The sequence below is a fragment of the Spermophilus citellus genome, assembly GCF_964194105.1.
Source record: "Spermophilus citellus genome assembly, chromosome: 16".
Lineage (NCBI taxonomy): Eukaryota > Metazoa > Chordata > Mammalia > Rodentia > Sciuridae > Spermophilus > Spermophilus citellus.
The window spans coordinates 75057018-75081640 of NC_138196.1; the positions used below are offsets into that span (position 1 = coordinate 75057018).

At 53.0% G+C, this 24623-nt stretch overlaps 1 protein-coding gene across 3 annotated transcripts in view; it reads right to left on the reverse strand.

Annotated features, from left to right (window-relative positions):
• LOXL2 (lysyl oxidase like 2) overlaps positions 1 to 24623 on the reverse strand; it is a 93708-nt gene that overhangs the window by 15951 nt on the left and 53134 nt on the right. The window contains exons 4-8 of one of the 3 annotated variants that reach the window (XM_081269181.1): positions 21537 to 21748; positions 14798 to 15020; positions 12040 to 12241; positions 5137 to 5288; positions 680 to 847 (exon numbers count right to left, since the gene is read on the reverse strand). In XM_081269181.1, coding sequence (XP_081125307.1) covers positions 680 to 847; positions 5137 to 5288; positions 12040 to 12241; positions 14798 to 15020; positions 21537 to 21748 — 957 coding nt within the window. Of the gene's footprint in view, positions 1 to 679; positions 848 to 5136; positions 5289 to 12039; positions 12245 to 14797; positions 15021 to 21536; positions 21749 to 24623 lie in introns of all 3 variants that reach the window. The other 2 variants (XM_081269180.1, XM_081269182.1) reach the window with 2 other exon arrangements.

Sequence of the window (24623 nt, forward strand, 5' to 3'; positions counted from 1 at the left end):
GAGGGTGGCTGCTTTGGCCCCAGACAGTCCTGCAGCTATTTGTGGGATGGAGCTGGGAGCAGACCCACAGCATCTTGGTCCTGCGCTCCTTCTGACAGGGTGGGACAGAGGGAACATCAGGCCAGGGCTCAGTGGCCCAGCCAAGCCAACCTGTCTTTACAGAAGGGGCCTGGGAAGAAGGGACAGCTGACAAGACAAGGGCTCTGGACACTGTTTAGAGGTGTACTAGGTCTCTGGGGAGGATGTGTGAGGTCTGGAGAGCCAGGACACACTCTAGCCAGAGAGAGCTTCCAAGGGACGGTAAGGTGTTCGGGGTGTTAGCCTTGGCCTCAGTGGTCTCCAGGACCCAAGGACTGAATTGCTTCCCTCTGCAAAAGGCAAATCCCCCAAGGCTCGGCCCTCAGCCCAGGGACAATCCAGTGTAGAAACAGAGTGGCTTCAACAGAGCCGAGTCCCTCTTCTGCAGCTGGAAACAGGCCAGAGGGAGGGAGACCCCTGCCCAGGCTCAGAGGGGCAGGGGACAGAGCTGTGGCCTGAACGAGGCCTCCTGCCTGCAGGTGTAGTGCTTGGCTCTACCTGCCTCGTGGCTAGGAAGGTTCCGGGAAGAGGGGTGCTGGTGGACGATGGGGAAGGTGAGGCTGGGTGGAGGGTGGGCAGGGCCTGAGCCCAGGCTTCTCACCTGGAAGGCATTGCTGGCGAACCCCAGGCCCAGCTGCCGGCAGACCACCATGGCCTCCACGATGCCCCAGTTCTCGCCACACACTGTCCCCCACACGAGGGACCCGTTTCTCTCTGTCAGCACCTCCACTCGGCCCTCATAGGGATTGCGGCCCCCATTGAGGCGCAGCTGTGGACAGCAAAGAAGGCATGGTCACCAGGACAGAAGGGAGCTTCCCCATAACCCCAGCTTCCCAAAGCCAGGGGGTCCTGCCTGGGCCACGCTTAGGGTGTGGCTCCGTGGTGGAGCACTTGCCTAGCATGTGCAAGGCCCTGGGTTTGACTGTCAGCACTGCAAAACAACCCCCCACCCCACCCAATAGCAGCATCCTCAAGACCTTTCCTGTGGTGGCATTGTGCCCAACACAGCTTACAGTGAGGTCCCCACCCAGCGTCCTGGGCCCTGCACACAGAACTGTGCTGGTAATTCCAGCACCTCCAAGAGATGAAATGCATGGTGTATGTGCAGTCTGGGTTTTTCCAGATCCAGTCATTCACCCAAGAGGTACTGAGTACATATATGTGACAGGCACTGTGCTTAGATGGGATATCTAAGGCAGACTTTTAGAGGTCTAACCCCCTCCCTTCCTTTAGGACAAGCCCTCTGCAAAACCAGGGCCTGAACTTTAGGAGCCTGTAGTGGGGTTTGGGGGTGCCTTCCTTTCCTCTGAGCCTGGTTCCAGGCTCCCACCTCCACCCCTTGCGGCCAGCATGGTGGGGAGGTGAAGGGCATGGGGTGGAGCCTCTAGTGGACCAAGCTTAGCTCTCATGTTTCTGGAATGGCAGCCCAGGGGGAGGATACAAAGCCAAACGACTTTCCACTGGGTTACTGCTTTTTAGTTCTTTCCAGACTGTGTCCTGCCTTCCTGACTGCATCTGGAGCAGATGGCTCCCTTCCCTGCCACTGCTGCAAAAAAACTGGCTTCCCTTTGTCACCTCAAGGTCAGTTAAGAGGCAGGGACAAGGTGCCTGAAGAACCTGTTCACTTTTCCTGCTTCCAGAGGGTGGTGTGCTCCAGCCAACCCTCCGGGAGAAGACTACTGCCTCTTGGACTGAGTTTGCGGGGTGCCAGAGGGTCTCCCCCCTTGTCCACTGCTGCTGGCCTGCCCTCCCCTAAGTTGGCTGACCATGCAGCAGTATCCCTACCCTGGATTCTAAAACGTAATACAATTTCAAAGGCTCTGGCCAAAGAACATGGCTTCCACGTTGACTCTGGGGCAAGAAAATCATGTGGTTACCAAAGGCACTTCCCAAAGCCCTTCCAAAAATGACCAGACCTGAAGCTACATCTGTGACACGGAGCAGGTTTGACTGCTCTGGAAGGATCCAGGTGGTTTATACACCGAGGTTGATGGGAGGGGTTCTTCTCCTTTCTTTAGAAGACTGGCAGACACAAGAGCACTAGGCTTGGTGTTAACCCGGCATTGAACCCAGCTGACCATTCCTAGGGCCCCACCTCACATGCCAGCATCCTGGTGACTCCTGGGCTTGCTGGCTGAAGGTGGGCTGACCTCACCAGTGGTAGTGGCACTCAGGAGGCCTCAGGGACAGCCAGGAACCCTGGGTCTGCACCTGTCCATCACCATCCAATGGGGTGGCCAGGAAGGCCAGCCTCCTCAAAGTCTCTTAACTGCCAGGCACTACCTTTCCTGCTCCTTTGGCTCAGTTAATCCTACAGGGGATTAAAGGAGGGCAGGAAGCGCAGGAGAGAACACAGCACCCCCAGGCTGCACTGGGTTTTGATAAGGTTATGCCCAGCCAGTCCCACACCTATTTTGGGAGGTGGTGGGGTGAGAGGTGAGGAAACACAAGCCAGATGTTAACATGTAAGGAAGTGGGGACATCCCAACTCCCACGCACCAGGGCCAGGCCCACAGCTGGGGGAGCCGCAGGTGGAGAAGGGCTCCGCCCAGGTGGCTCGGCTTGCCAGGGAAGCTGGCCTGTCAGCTCACCCAGGGCCTCCACGGCGGCTCTTCTCTCCCTGCAGGGAGGACATGGAGACTGTGCTGTGGCTGGAATAACAAGACCACCTGGTCCCAAGTAAGCAGCCCTTCCCAGCCACTCACTGCAGAGGCCCGTTCCCTACTGAATGGCACTGGAGGGAAGGAACCTAGGAGTCATCTCTCCACTCTCTCCTTTCACAGGTAGAAACTAAAGACTTGAGATTAATTAAGGAATCAGCTATGGGTGATTGTTAGGCATTGAATTGTGTCCCCTCCTAAATCTTACGTTGAAGCCGTTGACATTCCCCACACCATGTGACTGTATTTGGAGATGGGTTCTTTAAGGAGGTAATGAAGGTCACATCAGATCGTGGGGGTGCTATGGGCCAGGCTATATGGGCAATGACCAAACAGACTCCATTTTACCCTGAGACTCCATATCATGTAAGAAATGCTTCTCTCGTGGGAAAGCCCCACCTCTGGACCCAAAAATAGTGACCTACTATAACACATTTGGGAACACAAAACAGCAATTCTTGCACAATGTAAAATCATTCTCTTTGCTTTCCATCTTTCTTGGGCAATGTATTTTGTCTGAGATTGATTGTCTAGACGTTAGTAACCATTCTCTAACTTGTACTCAACCAGGGTCATTTTGACCCACTTCCTTTCTGCTTGCTTGCTGCTATGCCAACCTGGAATGTCCTGTGGGAAATACCAATGTACCCATTGCATTGTCCCGTTAACTGCCCAATTCAGCTTCTGTACTTTCTTGCTTACATTGGCTAAACCCACAAACATCCCTTTTGTGATTTTTTTGGCTTAAATATGAGGGCAACTGAAGGTGGGCACGCCACTCTATCTCATTCTTTAGAGAGCAAAGTGTCCACCGCTGGCCAGCAATAAAGGCTTAATTAGAATGGCAATGTGTGTCTGAGAGTTATTTGAAGGTCTCGGTATCCGTGTGACAGGGACTAGTGTCCTTATAAGGTGAAGAGACACCAGGGAGGTAGGTGTATGCACAGAGGAAAGGTCCAGTGAGGACACGGGTGGAAGGTGCCATCCTCATGCCCCAGGGCAGTGGCCTCAGAAGAAACCACCCTGCCAATGCCTTGACTTGGACTTCCAGCCACCAGACTGAGAGAACACATTTGTGTTTTTTCAGCCGCTGGGACTGTGGTCTTCTGTTACAGCAGCCCCAGCTGACTATTATAGTGATAAAGCTCAGAAGTCTTGACTGATTCACCCCTAAGTAGGAATGTCTTCCACAGGAATGACCTCTGGGAGACAACCCACAGATGTAGGCACAAGCCCCCGGACACCCTTGGCTGGAGCTCAGGGATCACTCATTTCCCTAGGCCCCTGGAAAGGTGAGAGTGGCTGGTGTTAAGAGCTAGCACTTCTTTTGCCATGAAAACTCCACTTTCACTCCATCCAACTGTCCTGCGCACCAGGACTCATGGCTCATCACCTTTTGTAGGTGGATTAGGCTTCCCTGGGAGTGTTACTAGGCAGGTCAGATGGCAGGCCTCCCCCAAACCCCAACACATTCACTCCTGCTCACTACAGGTGACTACACACAGCTTGGTCAAGTGCTGTGTGTCTGCTTTTAGGGCCCCGCTGGGAGAATTGCAGGAGATGTGTTGTGGCCGACTGGTTCAGTAGCACCTTTGGTGTGCTGGGGCCAAGGTGGAGAATTGCCATCTGATAGGGGCCTGGCTGGGGAGCCATCCTGCACCCCAGTGTATCTGCATCTTCTCATTGTGAAGCTGAACACTAAGGAGCAATTCCAGTGTGCCAGCCTGTGCCAGATGCACAGCATGTGACCAAACTCAAGGCATAGCAAGGAGCAGTGTGTAGGAGTCCCCGGGCCTTTTCACAGGATTGGACAGACCCTGTGCAAAGCAAGGAGGAATCATCTTGTGGCTACTCAGTGGGCAAGGTCACCTGGGGTAGGAGACTCAGTGCAGGTTTTATAGGCTGTACCTCAAGAAGTGGCGGGGAGGGGTATTATGTCCCTGCTTCAATGTCGAGTCCCTTTTCTTTCCCTCTGGTTACCAAATATGGTCTGGACAGTGCTCACACCTGTGTGGGTTACAGACCTGTGGTCCATGGGGTTTCTTGGGGACCTTGAAAAGGCCTGTGGAAGAGTGTCATGGGTGCCACAGACTAAGTGCCTTGCAGGGAGAACTGCCATCAGACTGCAGTCCCGTCCCATAGCAGAGTGTGGCCTGCAGGGAATGACCGGGCATCTGCCACTAAGGAGGTGGGGCTTATGCATGCTTTCTCATTTGGCACATTTACAAATTCTAGGTGACAACGACGTTCATGGTGATAGCAGCAGAGCCCGAACCTTCTCTGAGTTCACCTCGGAGCACCCTCATTCACCCTGGAGAATCCTTCCCTGTGAGGCCACCTGGTCTGTCCTTTCTGGGGCCTTGGTTGCACAGTCCCCTCTGAGCATCGGGTCTCTTACCTTTTTCTGAAAGCCCATGACAGGGATGTTACATCTCACGCCAGCATCCTCCTCGTGGCTGCAGCCCTGGGCCTCCGTGTTGAGTTTGCACTCTATGATGGACTTCTCCGTCCCTGTGCACTGGACCTCATTGAGGTGGATGGGTCCCATCCCTGGTGAGGCAGAGGGACATGGGCCATGAAAGCATCAGAAGGCAACATCTGGAACTGGTGAGAAAGCCCTGGACGATGAAAACCTGTCTCTCCCATCCTCCAAACTCTCCTAACTGCTGCCTGTGGTCAGCTTAGAGACCCCAGCTCTTCTCCCTGGAAAGAACACTGTAATTATCTTGGGATTCACTTCCATCATAGGAGCAAGGAAAATTCTTTACTAACCTGAGGTGCGATCTTGGCCAAATCACAGTGTTTCTTACATTGATAAAGGAGCTGGACTAGAAGATATCTAAGTTTCCCACTTCAGTGTTCCAGGCATTTACGAATCCTAAGCCTTGACTGCTGCTAAAACAGTTAGGGTCTTTGCAGGAAATAGATGGTACATACAGATTGGGTGTCTGGATTAGAAAAAGGGAACTTCAAAATGAAGGTATGGATGGAGTGTAGGAATCACAAAGGAAGTTCCGGTACTCAGGAGCTAATAACATTGGAACTTGGATGTACCCCTGTGAGTAACAGGAAGAAGCCACCTGATAAGAGCTGTCCCCTTGGTGGAGGGACAGCACCCATGGGAGCCCTCCAGGGAAATAAACACCCCCTGTGCTCCTCTCCTCTGGTTCCTGTCAGTGCTCTGAGTTGACCAAACCCAGCTGTGCCTTTGGGCACCTGGCACCCTGGGCAACAGTGGGGAGGAGAACTGGAGGGGCAGATGGGACATATCCAGCAAGTGCCCCTTGGTGACAATGTGGGGACTCTTCTCTTAGTAGCACTGGGATGACAGTAGTGAGCCTTCCACAGCTGGGGAGAGAAATTCCCGGGCGACCACTCTCCAGTTCCCTTCTGTTCACAGAGGCGCTGCCCCTCTGCCAAGGCCATCAGGCAGCAGCAGGTTCAGTTCTTGGCAGGTACTCTGGGGTTCACAGACTCCCCCTTTTTGGACCCTGCACTGCTGCTATCTCTTTGCCCTCCTGATCCTCCCCATTCCCTCACGTGGGTCCTGTCCCTCAGTGCTCTAATATTATCTCAAACCTCCCGTCTTTACGAGCCTCTCCTATGACCCCATGCCTCCCTCGGGCCTGGCACTCTCCTCCCCACTGGGGCAAACCTCTGGAAAGAGTCTCCTGAGATCTTCCCTCGCCTGTTTCTCTGCCAGCCCTCCCTGTTCCAGGAAATGGCACCTCCAACCACCGAGCTGTTTGTGCTGGAACCCAAAGGTCATCTCTTGGACCTTCTCCCCCTCCTCCTCCTGAATCCCTGACAACCCATCAATCATGTCCTGCTCACTCCTCAAAATCCGGATGAGTTTTTTTCCCGATCACTGTGACACAATATGACCCTAACATCTCCCATGTACAAAGACACAGTGGCCTGCGAGCCTTCTTCCTTCTGGCTTGTTTCAGCCTATTGGCCACAGAACAGCCCAGGAGGGCTTTAAATGCACGTTGGATCATGTCACCCCATCTGAAAACGCCTGGCTGGTGGCTTAATGCACCGAGGGAGAAGCAGGCAGAATTCACAGTCCTCAAGTGGCCTCCGAGGTCCTGCGTGATCTGGCTTCACTTTTGTGCTCCAGCTCTGCCTGCTGTCCTCCCCTCAGCTGGGTCTCGTGGCTCCTCTAGGGAGCTGAGTGCTCCCTCTGCCTGGACTGCTACCAGCTGACTCTTGCTCATCCTTCACTTCCCCAGAGAAGCCTTTCTGACCCCTACATCACCCTAGTCTACTTTGGATTCCCTCACTGAGCACACTGCTTTACTGAACATCTGTCTGTCTTCCCCCCTGGGCTGGAGGACCCCCTGGCTTTCCCTTTGTGTGTTCCCAACCAGTGCCTGGCATATAGCGAATGCTCCCTAGTGTCTCTGCAGATACTATTGACTTCACTGAGCACCTGTTACCCATCAGCCACTGCGCTAGGTGTTGGTGACCCCTGGGCTAAGAGCGCCCAGTGCTGGGGGAGGCGGGAATTACACAAAGACTTGTGAGGTCAAGAATAAAGACAGAGATAACCACAGGTGCTTCAGAGCCCAAAGAAGATTCTTTTGAGATCTGAGATCTTCCCTCGCCTGTTTCTCTGCCAGCCCTCCCTGTTCCAGGAAATGGCACTTTCAACCACCGAGCTGTTTTTGCTGGAACCCAAAGGTCATCTCTTGGACCTTCTCCTCCTCCTCCTCCTGAATCTCAGAGGGAACAAAACTAGGTTCTGGAGATACACAGTGTCTAAGCATACTGAGGCCACAAACTGCCTTCTGAGATCCACTCCTACAGTAGGTAAGAGCCAAGTTTCCATTTCTCTGGAAATCTCATAAGCAATTATGCTTCCAATTCCCAGGAATTTTATAAATTTATAAAAACACTTGAAGACAATAGTTGAAAGCACCCAAGGACTCAAGAGTGCAAAGGTATGTGTGACACAGTACAGATGCTAAACAGAGCCCTTGAAGCAAGCACAACTTATAGGTCACAGGAAGGGGCAGCAGCCTGGGGTCTAGGTCCCCAGGGGCCTCAGGGGCTTTCTGCAGACTCTGAGTATGGTGATGGGGATTTGATGACAGCTGATCTCTACTGAGCACTCGCTATGGGTTGGGTGGATCCCATCCTAAACCCACCACTTACAAACATCATTTCTTCATTACAGCGATCCCATAAAATGAGGAATCTGAGCAGCAAATATGAAGTAACTGACCCAGTGGGGGATCCAGGATTCAAACCAGACAGTGGCCCCATAGCATGCTCTCGCTGAGCTTCTGAAGCCCTCTCAGGAGAACCAGGAGGGAAACCTGGGTCGGAAAGGAGCGGAAGGTTTCGTCTGGGAAGGAGCTCCCTCTCTGGGTTAGGTCCCCGTCTTCCCTTGGGATGCTCCGGCTGCCTCCTGCTCCTGGGGTGCCTTCTTCTTTCTGCCCACCTCAGAAGACGACATCAAGTAGCACTTCAGATCTGTCCCCCTCCCTGACACAGCTTGATAAAAACCTCAGCATCGTCTAAACTGCTGCAGCCTTTACAGCTCTGGCTTAGGAGGCAGTGAGCTGGTCAGCTGGCCCCAGGCCGAATCCAGTCTCAGGATGAGGCCAGGGAGCCATGGATCCGTGGGACATGGCACACCTTCCTGAGCCGTGCTCGTCTGTAGAAAGGCAATGATAACACTGATGGCGCAGGCTGGAGGTGGTGAGGAGTGGGTGAGACTAAGTCCTTCAGGTTCCTAGGGACCCAGGAAATGGCAGGCACTGTCATCAGTATTATTCCTTATATATCATCAACTATTTTTAGTATAAGTTATCTTTGGGTTATTTCTTATTTCTCTCACTTGATACCAGCTCTTTAAGAGCAGAAACCATAACTAAAGGTGTCGATGGAATAAATGAATTCTCCACTTCAGGATGCAGCCCACTATCCACTATCAGAGGATAGTGGAGGGTTGCTAGATCATGGTGTGGGCCTAGTCAAGAGGAGAATGTTTAACTCAAGGCTTGACATGCTTTAAACTCCATCTAGCAATTGGCCTGTCCCCTTCTGACTTAATTTCTATGTAAACGTATTGACTCTCCCAGACATCAAGGAATGAGACCCTGGAAGATGGCACATTAGAGGCGGAGCCCAGAGATGGGAGGTTCAGTGTGTCCCACCCTCTTCCCTGCCCATCCCTGTTCTGTGATGTATGGGATGGCATGGGGGATGGTGCTGAAATGCTGTGCACTGGGGCCCAGCTGTACCATGCTGGGTACGTTTGGGCCCCTGGTTCCTGTTCCTGACTTGGGTTTGACATTCTGCATCCTTGACCTTCAGCATTTACTTGTTCTGGGTTCTGGGTTGTTCCCGAAAGCCCTCTCTTCATAGTGCCTTTCCACCTCCAACCTGGCTCTGCACCTCCTCCATGTACAGACCCTGGCCTGGGTGACCACATGTTTGGAGGAGCCATAGATGACCTCCTGGAGCAATGCCATGAACTCTGTGGTGCCGGTGTCCAGGCCATCAGAGGTCAAACAGACAACTAAGTCGGCTATAATCGGATTTTAGAAAACACAACAGAACAGAATGGGACTTTCGGTGCTCTGCATGTTGTCAAGGTAAAGCCTCTTTCACAAAACCTTTGCTTCAGTTTTGGATGTGTGGCACGTCCGCCAATTATCTCTCACTGTGAACCGAAGAGGTTTAAAGCCACTTCTCTGGCACTGCCCTGCCAATATAGTGTGGCTGCTGAGCTCCGAAAATGTAGCCAGTACAAATAGACATGCTACAAAGTCTAAATTATATCCTGGATTTCAAGGACTTTGTACTGAAAATGCAAGCAATCTCATTAATAGCCTTTATATTGATTACACATTGAAATCACAATATTTTGGATATGCTGAGCTAAAGGAAATCTTAAAGTCAGTTTCACTAACTTCACGTGACTATTAGAAAATTCAAAATTACACATATTATATTTCTATTGGACGGAGCTGGTCTAGAGTGTTGGAACTACCCCAGGTGTCTGTTCAGATGACTCCTCTTATTCTGGTGGGACACGTTCATTCATTGTTTACCATGTGAACATCTCTGGAACACTTGTGTTGGGCATGGACTTCAAGGACACGGAGATAAAAGACAGGCACAGTCCTCACCTCAGTGCTCGGTCTCAGGTGGAGGGTGACTGTGTCAACAGACAGCTGGAGTCCTGCTCTGCGGGGTCCTGAAGTACCAAGGGCAGCCCCCCAAGACCCAACATCCATCCCGTGAGGCTGGAGCCAGACAGAGCCTCAGACACCATCCACCCAGCCACCTTGCCTTACGGTGAAGAATCCCAGGCCCAGAAGGTTCCTCAAGGTCATGGAGCAAGTAGGTAGCAGGGCCAGGATGAGGATCAGATTGCTCAGCTCTGAGGCACTGCCCTTTTACCACCCTGGGTGTGGGTGTGGTCACTTGGTTCGTGGAGCCAGGACCAAAGGATGACCCTGCCTGCTCTGTGTGACACTGAATGTGGTACTTTTCTCTTTCTGCCTACTGGAGTTGCCCACCCAATGTGGCGGGAGATGATGAGTCACCCACTGGTTCTCTCAAGGGCAGCAGCAAAAATGCCCGGAGCCTCTTTTTCCTAGAGTTCGCCAGGCCCCGGAAACCTCTGGCTGCTCTGGGCAGTGAAACCATGATGTCACCCAGCCCCCGCCCACGGTGAATGGAATGTTCATGTCATTGGGAACTTGTTTATTCCTCAGAGTGAGTAGCCCTGGTCCTGTAGGCCTTGGGAGAGGGCAAACCCACATGTGGGTCCGTTGGTAGAGAGGGGACCCTGAGGAGTTCCCTGGAACCAGGGAGGAGGACCACTTGTCAAAGGGAACAATGGAGGCCACGAGGTGTCACATGTGCTGCTAACATCCGGCCCAGGTCTTCAGCCTTCAGCGCACACCCAGCATGTGCACATGGGTTAAAGGACAGAGGCAGAGGGAGTTCCAATGTGACCAGGTCTGGGTTGGGGTGGGGGTAAAAGGAGGCAAATCTGGGGCTTAAGGTCCTCTCTAGCAGTGCTGTCTATGACCCCAAGACGGTCCCTAGTCCACAGGAGCCTCCATCCAGCCTCAGGGAAACACTTAAGTGTTGTCCCCTAGTAGCTGGCGCACTGCATCCTACAGAAAGGACTAACGTATGGCCATAGAGAGGTGAGCTCCCCTGCTAGGACTGGGAAAGCTCCATGTTCTTTAAGTGAGCTGGAGGTGAAGTTCAACCCAGGACTCTGGAGTCTCACACTGGAAGCCACTGGATGGGGCACTCAGGCCCCGGGTGAGGGGGGACTATTATTCCTCCAGGCTGCAACCAATGACCTCACCACATTCCTTCCTGTGGGGTGATGGCTCCACATCTGACGGTATGGGAACATCCTCTCCCCACACTGTAGGACACCCCACCCCTCATCCACAGCCCAAGAACCTTCCTTGCCACCTCCTCCCAGCCAGAGTGGCCCACGGCTGCAGCAGCCTCCCTGTACGCTGGAACTATCCCAGGAAATGACTGACCATGACTTTCCTCACCCAAACACACTTCTCCTAGGGAGGGCTGTGCACTCACGGCTTATGGTGGATCTGGGGTGAGGACTCCTCCTTCGGAAGGACCAGGGCTTGCAAGCATGAGCTGTCTTCGTGAGGCCCAGAGGCAACCTGTCCTGCCATCTCAAAGTGACAGCACTGCTCTCAACAGGCAGCCCCCACGAAAGCTTTCTGTACTTATGTTCTTTGCTCACATGAAAAATTTGTTCAGGACACTTAATAAAAACCAGGCCCTTTCTCATTAGTGTTTCATGAGGTCAGAGAAGGGCATGCTGCTCACTCTCTCGGCTGTCAATGTTTGTGAGACTGCAGCAGGGTGGAAAGTAAGGTGACAGTGGGTTCATTTGTGTCCTGCATGGTCCTCAGCCTGAGACCCTGCCCAGGAGGAAGGCCTGGAAATCCTGTCTTTCTTGGAGGGGCAGCAGAGAGCCCAGGGTAAGGAGTCAGGAGAGCAAGGCTGGAGTGTTCTCTGGCTGCCAGTGTCATTTTGTTTCGAGGACTGACTCCCTTCTCTGGGCCTCAGCTTCCAAACCCAAGAAATGGGGACTCAACGCTCTCTAAGGTCCCTTTCAGCTCCAATTGTCTGGGGAGAAGTTTGCGATTCTCTAATGGAGCAGCAGCTGCGGGTGGAGGAGCAAAGCATGAAGGGCTGGATGAGGTCACGGTCCCCAGCTGAGGCCAAGCTACAGAGATGTTTTCCCGTGAAGAGAGGCCCCACCAACAGCTGCTCTGTACCTTACCTTGCCCCAGCCGGGAGCCTGTGACGGCCTCTTTGGCAGTCCCGAAGCCCAGCTCTCTGCAGACCACGCTGGCCGACACCAGGTCCCACTTGTCGTCACAGACGGTCCCCCATTCTCCATTCTTGAGCACCTCCACTCGGCCCTCCCCGACCTGGGCACCACCTCGCAGCCGCACCAGGGGTTGCTGAAGAGACACACCGTCCTGCTGAGTGCAGAAGCCGAGGCGCGTTCGGCCTGCCAGCGGTCACTGCCGGCTCCCCGCCACTCCCCTGCTTTCTGCCAGGCCAGGTCCCCAGTCTAGGAGCTGAAACTGTGCCAGATGTGTTTGCGAGGGGTGGTGGGGAGCGGGTCATGCGGCAGAGTCAGCTCAGCACAGCTTCCTCTGCAGCCCCCCAGGAGATCTTCTGTCCTGGACCACTAGGGATCTCACCAAGGACCCTCATGAGATCGTCACCCCACCCTAGGCATGGCTCCAGGATCCCACCATCACTTGACTGCAGAACCTCCTGTGTGAGAGCTATGGAGAGAACCTCCTACCCCCCAAATCTGCAAATTCAAAACCCCACTTGCTTACAGCGCAGCCCTGGAGACCAGGCCTGCAGGGAGCCTGCCCTGTGGAGAGTTTGCTGTGCCCACCCACGAGAGGCAGGAAGGAGCAGACAGAGGAATGGGAAGATCGGGAGCTAGAAAGTGAGGTTTTACCCAGAAAGCCAGACCTAATCAGGCCGTGACTCACAGCACAGATGCCTCAGGGGCGGGGAGCCTCCCTAGTTAAGACTAACATCTGTCCAGCTGCTCCCTGATTCTAGTCCCAGCCCAAAGAAGCCTGATTTCAGAAGATATAGCCTCCCTGCCCCCAGCATGCAGAGGTGGGAGCATTACGGTTTAAATGGCCCTGGTGCTCACGGATGGCCTGGAAGCCTTCCTCCCTTTCTGGGGTTTCTGGACTTGGACCAGCATCCTGAAGCCAATGGTCATGTTCCACAGATGGAAACCACTGGCCTCAATCTGTCCACAAATTCTGCTTTGCACCAGTTTCTGTGCATGTCTGCATGCTGTGCACACTTACCTACTAGCATTTCTGCATGTGCACGTGTGCTGACGGAGGCTCAGAAGTCTGTGCAGCTCTGTGTTATTGGGCGACTGTGACATCCTAGTCAGATCAGACCACAGTCCTTGTTCCACCCTGACCTATGCTGACCTTGGCCCAGGACTCCCTTCAACCTACCCACTCATGGCAGGGATGAGGCAGGCTTTCAAGAATTCACATCCCTTGGCCACCTGAGGGTGGCCTAGCTCTCCACAGCTCCCACTCTCTCTCTCTCCCAGTGGTGGCACCTAGCTAGCCTGGCAGGATGGGGTGCTGGGGAACTCACAGACCCCCGGGATTGCTCTGATCCAGGCACTAGGGAGAGAGGGAAAAAAGGAGGGGATGGGATGAGGGCAAATTGCCCAGTGGCTTTAGGAACTTTTATTCTCACTTCAAAAAAATGGAACATAATCAATAAAACTGCTGTTTTCTGTAGAACTTGATCTCCCCTCCCTGCTCCCTCGTCTCAAGCTGTCTAGGGGGATGCCAGGGGGCCCCTCCCACGGAACCCAGCATCCTGGCCCCAGCTTGATGGAGGCAGAGTGTCAGATAATCTAGCCCCAGCCCAGCAGTGACCGGGCAGAGTCAGCTGGCCCTGGAGGGAAGCCGGAAACCAAGGAAAATGTGATGTAATCGTCCTGTTTCTTTCTTTCTTTCTTTTTTTTTCTTTTTCCATTGGTTTGGTATGAACTTGATTGCTCTGCTATAAACCACACAGCAGAGGAATTCCAAAACAGTAGGATCTGGTACTCTGGATAACACACGAGGAGTGCTCACAGGCTCTGGCTCAGGCCAGGGAGAGGACGTGGCCATCAGACTGCGCAGCAGGGGAGGTGGGGCGTGCAGGGGGCTGGTTTGGCTTGTGGAGGGCTGTGAAATAGGGTTGCCTAGGAGGGCCCACGTCCCCTGGCTGCAAGCACATCTGGTGGTGTGGTCATGTCTGTGTACTCTGAAGCCCCTGAGGGGCTGAAGAGGCAGGAAGTCACTCCAAACAGTTCCTACACCCTGAGCTGAGAGCCAGGCTCACGGCCTGTGCTGTGCCCCTTTCATCTAAGGCTCCTCTTCTGTCCAAACATTTCCCCCGTCTGGGAGAGGCACCCTGGGGGCTTCTGGCTGTCACCCTGATTTCATTTCTCTTCCTAGGAGCAGTTCTGCAGGTGCTGCAGGGAGGGAAGTAGGGGAGGACCAGGGGAGGGACAGAGGGGACAGGAGGCAGTGAGGACAGAGGATACCCCAGAGAGGGGAGGGGCTGTTGCTCCCATGCTCCGCCCAACGCCCTCACCTGGCTGACAAAGGACTCCCTGCTGCCTCCCTCCACTCCCTTGTACCCAGGGTCTGACCACAGCTAACACGGGATGCACCAGGCTGCAGTAAACGACTACCAAGTACCTGGGTTGGATGGGCAGGGACGCAGCCCTGACCAGTGGTCAGCCTCTCTCTTCCCCTTCCCTCTTCTCTTCCCACATGCTTTTCTTGCCCACCCACCCCCTATCAGCAGTTTCCATAACAGAAATATCACAGGGACCATTTGGTGGATGTATGAAAAAAGAAGAACGAACTGCCCCTCGTGGTTATGGACGGAAGACAGAATAGGGCACCTTTGCTTTTGCAGAGGAAGGGTCAAGCCTGCCAGATGCCAAGTGGCCACACCTCCAGCCCCATGCTCACCTCTGGTTTGTAGGCCTTCCGGAACCTCGAAGGCCCATCAGGGCTGAAGACCTGGCCAGGCACACAACTGACCACAGCTGGCTGTCCATTCTCACAGGTGATGTTCTTCACAGGGTCCCGAGACACATGGGGGCCCAGCTTGCAACTGGAGATGTGGGTCTCCGTGCCAGTGCAGTTCATGGAGAACCGCCAGTAGCGCTGCTTCTTCCGAGAGGCAAACATTCTGCAGAGGGGAGAGAGGACGGTGACCAGGGCATCGTGGCACCCAGCCCTGATTCTGTTTCGAAGCAGAACAAGATGGACATGGCTGCTGCTCCCAGAGCTCAGCCTGCCTCCAAGACAAGGTCTTGCTCAGTGTGTTCTGCCAGCACCCCCTGAGCCCAGGTTTATGCTGGACATTTGGGGACAGGACCCAGAGGGTGCTCAGGGCCTACTGCCCTCAGGCAGCTGCCATTCTAGGACAGCATGGACTAACTCAGGCACTGAAATAATAATGACACAGCCTGTCCATACAAAATGCAGCAAGGTTTCTAGGGAGGTGAGGTCCCTGATCCCAGGACCCCGCTCTCAGTGACTGGCAACCCTAACTCTTCAGTTAATTTCAGCACAAGCTAATGTCATTCACTGGCATTATTTCCCTTTGTCAACCATCAGTACAAGTTGACAGCTAAACTCTCTCCCAAAGATAGTCAAGACTAAATATGTAATCCAGTGAGAACAGTCTTAAATGATCCCATCTGTGGCATCAAAAGTACAATTTTCTTAGTAGTGGTCAAAAAAAAAAATGCCCCTGCTCTTATCAAATCCTCACCCAGGAAAATCAGTGAGGTGGAAGCTGTCACCATATCATGTCCTAGGAAATTTCTTAGTCTGTATTTCCTATACATGCAAACTGTTCCTTTTTCATTTTTTAAGGCAGAATATGGATTAAGATAAGACAATGTGCTTTTTTCCAAAATAATAAGTAATACACTGATTAATAGAAAGGTAACTATGACTCAGTTTCCTCATGTTCAAAGCAGAAGTAGAATAAATATCTACTTAATAAGACTATGATGTGTATTAGCCCATTTTCAGCTACTCTAACAGAATATCACAGACTGGATAATTTATAAACAACAGAAGTTTGTTTAGCTCATGGTTCTGGAGACTGAGAGAAGTCTAAGAGCATGTTGCCAGCATTGGGAGAGGGCCTTGGGTCACCTCATGGTAGAACAAGCAGGCATACACAAGACAGAGGAAATTGGGCCAAACTCACTTTTAAAACAAAACCAGTCTCGTGATGACCAACCCAGTCCCATAAGAGTGGCATTAATCCATTCAGAAGCACAGAGTGCTCAGGAATAAGTCTTTTTTTTTTTTTTTTTTTTTTTTTTTGGTACTTGGGATTAAACCCAGGGACACTTAACCACTGAGCCACATCCCTGGACCTTTTTCCTTTTTTATTTTGAGACAGGGTCTTGCTAAATTGCTGCAGCTGGCTTTGAACTTGCAGCCCTCCTGTCCTAGCCTCCTGATTTGCTGGGATTACAAGTGTGTAGCACCATGCCCAGCTACCAGTCATCTCTTAAAGGCCCTACTTCTTAAAACTGTTCCAATCGCAATTCAATTTCAACATGAGTTCTGGACAGTCAAACCACAGCATTTTGACAGTTAAATTAATCAAAATTTATAAAGCTCTTAAGACAGTATGTGAAACATAGGAAGTGTCTGTTCAATAAATAAATAAAAACTGTGTGGCTAAAGGGGGAAAGCTGTATGGCTAAAGGAGGGACCCCTGTGGCTAGAGAGATGAGGGTGACTTCATGGGAGAGCAGGCTTGTTACTAGGCCTTGAGTGATTGTGGGATTTGAAAAGGAGGAGGGAAGAAGCACTCTGTCCTCTCAGGCTGCCAGCTCTTTGGGGCCTATGCACTTGACCCTCCTTGGCAGAACTTTGCAAGATGCCACAGAAAGTCAGACAGCATCATGGCCAGCTGCCCAATAGAAGAGCCTGTCTGGGCAGGCTGATCCTTAAAGGGCCAGAAGTGTCCTGAAAGCATCTGCTTTGTCTTGGGGCGAATGGGATGTGAGCACAGAGGAAATCCTACAGGCACCGTCATCCTCTCCTTAACCCAAACTGGGGCTTGTGACAATTCCAGTTCACCTGTGGGTGCAACGACACAAACCTTTGAAATACAGACTATCCTGGGAAATTCAGGATGTGTGCTCGCCACAGTGACATCAGAGAGTGGAGAACTCCACAGGAGGACTATTAATCACTCCAAGAACCACCACCGCCCCTCCCCACTTCCTACAAGGCCCCAGCACAGGGAAACCCACAGCTTGTTCCCCTGGACTCCCCCACATCGGCTGACCGGGAGGACACACTCAGGGGAACAGGAGCTGCACCAGGATTGGTCAGACCACACTGGGCAGCCTTGGCTGAGGAAGTTCCTCTGGCTTCCAGCCATCAGTGAACACCACCCTCTCCAGGAACAGATGTCCTAGGCTCTAATTGAGAGTGAAGCACCCACAGCAAACGCAGAGTGGCCCCAGCCCTGCTCTTGCCTTCCCCGGGCAGCCCCGATTCCATCTTACATCAGCTCCCAGGAATGCACAGCCCACCGTGACCCTCCACGGGCCTTCAGCAGCCAGGGGCCACCTCCTCCTCTACCCCAGCATGATTCACTCTGGATAGATGGGCTTGCCAGCCCCAGCAACACAGAGAGGAGGCTCTGGGGAGATTGGAGGGATGACTGGCCAAGATGGAAGCCACTTACAAAAAAGGTCTCCAGGCCCATGGCTGGGGATTAGTGGGAACACTGAGCTGGACCCAGTCCACTAAACTTGCAAAGTCCTAGTGGCTCCCCAGCCAAGGGGGAACTAGGTTGTGTGGAATCCTGCCAGCTGCTGAGTATGTCTACTCCAATTGTTCTTTCCAGAATTGAGAAAATAGGTTTGAGATCCACTGGATTCCCCTTAAGACAGACTTAAGTTAAAATTCCATAAGCCCCTCGGACTGGAGGGCCACAGGGATGTTTTGGATCTCCTGGAATCAGCTGGAATCAATGCCCAGAAGTCCCTAAAAGATCTAGTTATTTCCTTCTCCCCAGTGCATGGTCATCCTGGTAAAGGGACCCTTTGGAGAAAGCTGAGAGAAACTACAACAGTATAAGCTTTGGCAGGGCACCGAGATCCTTTATCAAGGGAACCTGGCCTCTCCTTCTTTCTGGAGTTTTAGGTCTGTAAAGTGGGGCTTAAGTCTGGGAATTGACTTAAGGGCTGTGACTTTCTATTGTTCTGATTCAGGTTAGACTTGTTCACTTGACCTAGAACTTGTCTGCTTCTGCAGGTGATGGGAAAATTCAGTAGGCTTCTCTTATCACTGGGAGGTGCACCAAATGCACTTGCCAGAGCAGAGGTCTGCAGGAGTCAGACTCTGCTGTCCCTGCAGGGAACATGGCCCCTTGTCTTTGGGGGTTGATTGGCACCACTTCCTGCCACTCTGAGTTACTCCCGTTGCGCTAGGTTTCCCAGTTTGGTGCTGCCTTTCCCACTGGGGTCTGGCCCACAAAGAAGAGACACTACAGAGCTCTTCAAGGAGTCAGGGGGCCCCTTATAAACTTACTCATCACCGCTTGGTGAAGGGTGTGCATCCTCGACCCTCCTGCCTGAGCAGGTCTTCAGTGACAACAGTTTGACAACAGTTCAATCTCCCTCAGCCTCGGCATCCCTTCCCCTATGTTAGACCAAGGCAGGTCCAGCACTCACAGTGGGCTTGGAAGGTTCAGCTAACCAAACTGTCAGAGCCCTTTCTAACTTCTGAGTCACGACATTACGAGCAGAATCGCCACTCAGTGAGTTCATCTCAAATCAATACTTACATTGAGGTCCTGCTTTTAAAATCAAGATGATGACTACACAGTATAATTGGCCCCAGGGATAGGGCCCTGATGTGTAAGCTTCGTAGCTTCAGGGTACATACATGGCTCCCCAGATCAGCGCAGAAGTCAGGTCTGAGAGAGAGAAGTCTGGGGTCAGGATGGCTGACTCTACTTGTGGTAAGGCTATGGGTGCAGAAGCCTCTGGGGTGTGGGCAAATGAAAGGAGAACAGATGCTCTGAGGCCATGGGGTAACTTGAACCTGTGAGTGACCAGCAGCTGTGCAGGTTAGCAGAGAGAGCCAGTCCCAGTAAGACAGTGGGGCGAACCCAAGATGGAGAGGCTCAGGAGCTACACAGATGAATTTCTGAACTGCAAAATCCAGAAGGGGCTTTGGGGAATGCTGAGATTATTACAGACACAGACTAAGAACTACTTTGAAAACAACTTCCTTCCTAGCACCACTGGGCTGCATGGGAGGCCATGGGTGTGGTGTCAGCATCACATCACAGGCTGTGGGAAGAGTGAGTGGGAGATGGGGAGAGGTGCTACTGGAAGCTACTGATTCAGGGACCACGAAGGCCCTCAGTCTTGGCTCCTAGGTTTCTGGGGGCCTCAACCTCTGAGCGGGGTCCCTGGATATCCTGTTCCCCCAATCAGCAGTGCCCCAGCCCTGCTGAGCTGGCCTGGCCACCAGGAGGACCAGAGCTGCCACAGTCTGTGGTGCAGACCTCGGGGGACAGCTGTCATGGAGCAGCCCTGGGCAGTCCCGAAGGCTCCTCAGGAGCAGGCAGTGTGACTGAGGCCCACTACCCTCAGGTCTCCATCTCCTCCGCAGACTGCAGACATGGGCCTGTGACCTCCGACGCTTGCCGCACTCCAGGAGCACTGGCTCTGTGCCATTGGCTCCCTCCAGTCCCTGCCAGCTCAGCCCCAGAAGTACCACCAGAAATTCTTCCCTTTATCCCAGAGCACATATAGGCCCAACTGGCCACTGAGTCCCAGGGACTAACCCAAAAACAACAGAGAGGCTTACAGAGAGAAGCTCAGGAGGCTTCACACCCTCCTGCCACCCCCTTGTTGTGACCCTAACCCTAACCACCTGGGACAACTCCTGGCCTTCAAATCCTTTCCCTCCTCTCAGTTAAAAAGAGAAATCCACAGCTGTGGGGGTGGCAAGAGCAGGGAGCAGTTCAAACACGTGACGATTACTGGGGGCCATGCTCAAAGTGGCCTCAGATGGCCTCCTCAAAAGTAGGAGAGGGACTTTGGTAGCCACAGGTGAAGACAGCTTTCTAATGCCATCTGAACAAGCCAATGCTGCCCAGCTCAGACCTGTGGCCCGGCTGGGGCTCAGGTGGGGCCAGCCAGGGAGGAAGCCTGTGGGGGAGGAGTTGGGTTTCCTCTCTCCCATTGGTAGCAAAAGCCGAGACCAGAGTGTGTCGCCAGGGAGAGCTAGCCAGTTGGTGGGGGTCCCCCCAAATATTCAGATGATAGAGACCTGCTGGTGCCAACAAGGTCTGAGCCCTTTTCAGGGACTTGTAGGGTGGCATTCACCACTGTGTCACCCCAGGGTGCTGTCCACATTCACTCGTGTACATGGTGGGATGGGGGCTAGGAGCAAAGCATAGCCCTCTTTAGCTGTGTCTAGGCCATGACAGGCAGGACCGGGTCAGGTGCCCAGAGGGACACAGCCTACCCTGTACCCCAGGAAAACCGAGGTAGAGCTGGGGCCTGAATCCGAAGTCAGGAAAGAGGCACGTGAGAGGGCACTTTCCAGGAGGGCAGACCCCGTACCGGAGGCCTGGATCTGCCACTTACTGGTTCCGTGACTTTTCTCCAGTTTCCTCAGCTTGAAACTAGACCCCACTTCTTGGTGGTATTGCTAAGATTAAATGAAAAAGAACAGTTCCTGGCACACAGTCAGCACAGAGAGACAGGAAAACCTCACTTCCAACCAAATTCCAGTGGCTCTCTATCCTAGGATTCTGCACCTGCAGATTCAACCAATCTTGGGTCAAAAATGCTATGAAAAAAAAATATCTGCACTGAAGATGTATGGACCATTTTCTTGTCATTATTCCCTAAACAATACATCATGACAACTCTTTAAGCAACATGTATAATGTATTAGGCATTACAAGTCATGTGGGGAGGATTCAGAGTATACAGGAGAATGTGTGTAGGTTATATGGGAAAAGGACATCATTTTACATAAGGGACTTGAGTGTGGATTTTAGTGTGGGGGAGGGGTGCTGGAACCAGTCCCCCAGGGACACTGAGGAATGGCTGCATATCCTACCCACAGCTTGTCAGGGCACCCAAATCCTTTCCCTGCACACCCCTCAGGTCAAACAGCTTTAAGTCCTACCACTATTTACCTTTCTCCTCTGGGTGAAATTCACCTTGGGAATCATCACAGCGCTGTCAGGTTTATTGGGGATTGGTTGAAAAGCACTGAGTTGATCAGTTTCTCAATTACCTCACAATTGCTGCCAGTCCCAGATTTCTGAGCAATCATTGCTGAGGGAAAGCCAACATTTCTTCTAAAGTTGGAACTGTCTTTGCCTGGCCCAGCCTGTGTATTGCCCTTATTCAGGCTACCTGGTCTATGAGCTGCCCATTAGGGAGGGACTTCCGGGCCAGGAGCAGCTTGCCCTTGACTTTCCTAAGCCTTTCCATTCTCTTCTAGCTCAGGTGCAGGCCCATCTCCCAGGGCTGCGAGCTTCTCACAGGTACGGTCCATGCTGTAAGTCTTGCTGGAAGGACGCCAGCCTGCCCAGCTGTGAGGGGCTGTGGACAGCTGGTCACTAGCCCTGACTTGTTGACAGAGCAGGAGGGCACCCAGGAAGAGCCCGCCTGGCACAGCCCCTTACTTGTATGCCTTGGTGTTGTAGGTCTTCTCTCCGGGGAAGCCGAACATGCCACACACCACGTGGGAATTCTTGGCCGTCCAGTGCTTGTCACAGATCTGTCTCCAGGTCTTGCCCTCCTTCACCTCCACGTAGCCTTCTGTCACAGGTGTGCGATGGCGGAAGGCTGAGAGGATGGGGCGGATCCGGATGTCCTCCACCTGGATGTTCAGGTTCTGGAGAGAGGGAAGCAGAGGGGTGACGACCCTGGCCAACCCCAGAAGGGGTACCAGGCAGCAAGAACTCCCTCAGCAATAACAGAGGGCTATGATGCCCCCGATGACCACCCAGCCCAAAACACAGTGCTATGGATGGGGGAGTGTGGCTGCAGGGATGAGGGGGGGGGGAGCAAGCATGACCTGGAGCAATCAAAGAATTGAGGGACCCAGGAGTTCCCAACAGCCTAACAAAGAGCCCAGAGAGCCATGGGCAGTAGCTTCCTCCTGCATAGGTCTCAGAAATCAGAGCATAAGAAAGTTTTCTTTGAATTTTCATGTAAAATAATCTGGATTTTACATTTTACTCCAAAGTGTGTGTGCATCTGCCTGTGAGTGTGTGTGCGCACGTGTGCGTGTCTCCTCCAACAACCTCGGTGAACTGAAGTTCCAGGAAGATGAGCCCCAGGTCTCCTAAAGCAGGTGGCACTACCTCACATCGCAGGGATAGCATTCCTGCATTCCTCTCCCCAGAGGCTGGAGAAGGGGCAGGGCTCCCAGGGAAATGAGGTGGGTGCCCAGTGTGTGCAAGGGGCCAGGAAGGTAGATAGGGTTGGGGGACGTTACTTGGTTGAGGCAAGGTGAGATTCTGAATGCTCCAGGTGCCTTGGAAAGTCCCCTCCTCATCTTTCTGGGCAGTGGCAGGTAGAGACTGGAGTCAGGGTTGGGAGGACTCACTGGCAGGGCCCTCGAGGAAGCCAAAGAGGCTGGAGGGGAGGGTGGAGGGAAGTGCTCTTCTCCCTGTCACGTGGGTTCTCCTCCTCACTGACACTGAGCTTGAATGCCCCATGCCATGCCTACCACCCAGAAGGAGGGGACCTCTAGAAGCCACACCCAATGAGAGGAACAGTAGGAGGGGGGTTCCTTGGAGTCACACTGACACTCTAGGCTTCTTTGGGGCGTCCTGCATCAGTCCCCAAATCCTAAGGAAGCTCCATTCTGAATCTCTGACCTTCAGCCCCCCTATTTCTGCCCCTGCTCCTGCTCTAGGAGGGCACGGCCAGCTCTTGCAACAGTCTCTAACTGAGTCGCTGCTCCCACCCGTCTGTCAGCCACCAGACAGTTCTTTCCAAGACACTGATCTAACTTGTTCTTTGGCTCCTCTTTATTTATATAATGCACAAATGACTTAGAGAGATGGCACTTTATGACTGATTCCAACTATGCCTCCAGCCCCCTTGATGTCCCCAGCAGTATATAACTGGTTCAGCTATCAAGAGTGCTTTCCATTGCTGAATCCTATGCCGAGCACGTTCTGTGTGATCTCTTGTTCAACCCTCAGCTGCAGAACAAGGTAGTTTACAGCTCTCATCATTCCCATTTTCAGGCAAGGAAACCAACTGATTGATTCCAGCTTCCTCCCCTGGACCACCCTGAGGTGCGGTGTAAGACGCACCCTAAGCTGGGCCAGGGAGGGAGGGGTGGAGCTGGTGAGGGTGAGACTGGAAGGCTGGAACCCAGTGACCTGAGCACCTGAGCCTGTCCAGCCAGGATGCAAATGAACCACAGGGTTGAACAGAAGCATTATTAGGGTGCCCAGGGACTCAAATCCTCCCGCCAGCTTCAGGGTCCAAAGCCAGTTTCTGCTCCACAAGTCCTGAAGGTGGTGGAAAGTATGTGGCCCAGAGTGATGGCATTTGGCCCCGATTTCCTTCCACGCAGAGCGGAAAGAAAGCTGCCAGCGGCAGCATTATGTTTCCCAGCCTGGATCCTGGATCCTTTACAGCCCTCATTCAGGCCCTAGGACCCGTGCCACCGAGACATGTGGACAGGGATGAGCCAAGAGGGGGCCTGAGGTCTAACCCCAGTCCGTGGGCCAGCCCCTCCTGCCTCTCCCCACCTTGGGAGGCTGGCTGGCATTCCAGTGTGGAATGCGTCATGCCCAGAAGGAAAGTTCCAGGCTGACCTCATTCCATTCACAGATCCCTTCCTTGGCTGTGGGGCAGCAGCGTAGGCTGGCTGACAGGAGACGTGACCCTCAGCACTGCTACTATAGGAGGAGGAAGACCCATGCTGGCCACAGGCCCGAGGCCAGCAGACACCATCCCACCTGCCAAAGGAAGCTGGCCCTCTCCTGTTTCAGTGCAGGGTCCCCCCAGTCAACTGTGGGCTCCAGGATGCGGGCAATGAGGCCCAGCTGCCACCGTCCTCATTCTTCCTCCAAGAAGAGGATGTATGTGCACGCGCCTGCGCGTGCATGTCCCTGTGTCTACGTGTCATGTGTGTCTCTGGGAGCTAGTATCTGCATTTGTGTCCATGTGCATGATGACATGCATGTGACCAGTTGTGGGTGTGTGCCTGTGTCACCCTCTATGTGTGGAGGGTGAGTCTGTGGACAGATGGAAAGGGACCTGTCTGTCCCTCCACTGCCTCAGGAAAGCAGTCAGGATAGGAGCTGCACTCCCTCTTCTGAAACGGCGCGTCTTTCCCTCACTCCCTGGAACCAAATCTTTCCCCTTCTGTAAGGCTTGAATCACTTTCAATCACTCATACACTCGACAAAATATAGACTCTGTCCTCCATGGACCTTGCTAGGCTTCTTCCCTACATCCCACAGTGCCCTGCCTCTTCTTTGAAGAGTGACCATGACAGCCATCACTAATCAAATACCAATCAATTGTACATGAGGCTCTGTGCATAGACCTTTGCAACTATTGATCGGAGCTCTTGATTCAGGGTATACCAACCTACAAGTGAAGACATGAAAAGACTTGGTGAGGTTTTGCAACTTGCCCAAGTTCACAAGCCAATATGCAGTAAAGCAGGATAAAAACCGAGTCCTGACTCAAAGCCTGTATTCCAGGCCATAGTGATCACCACACTCCAAGCAGCCCTC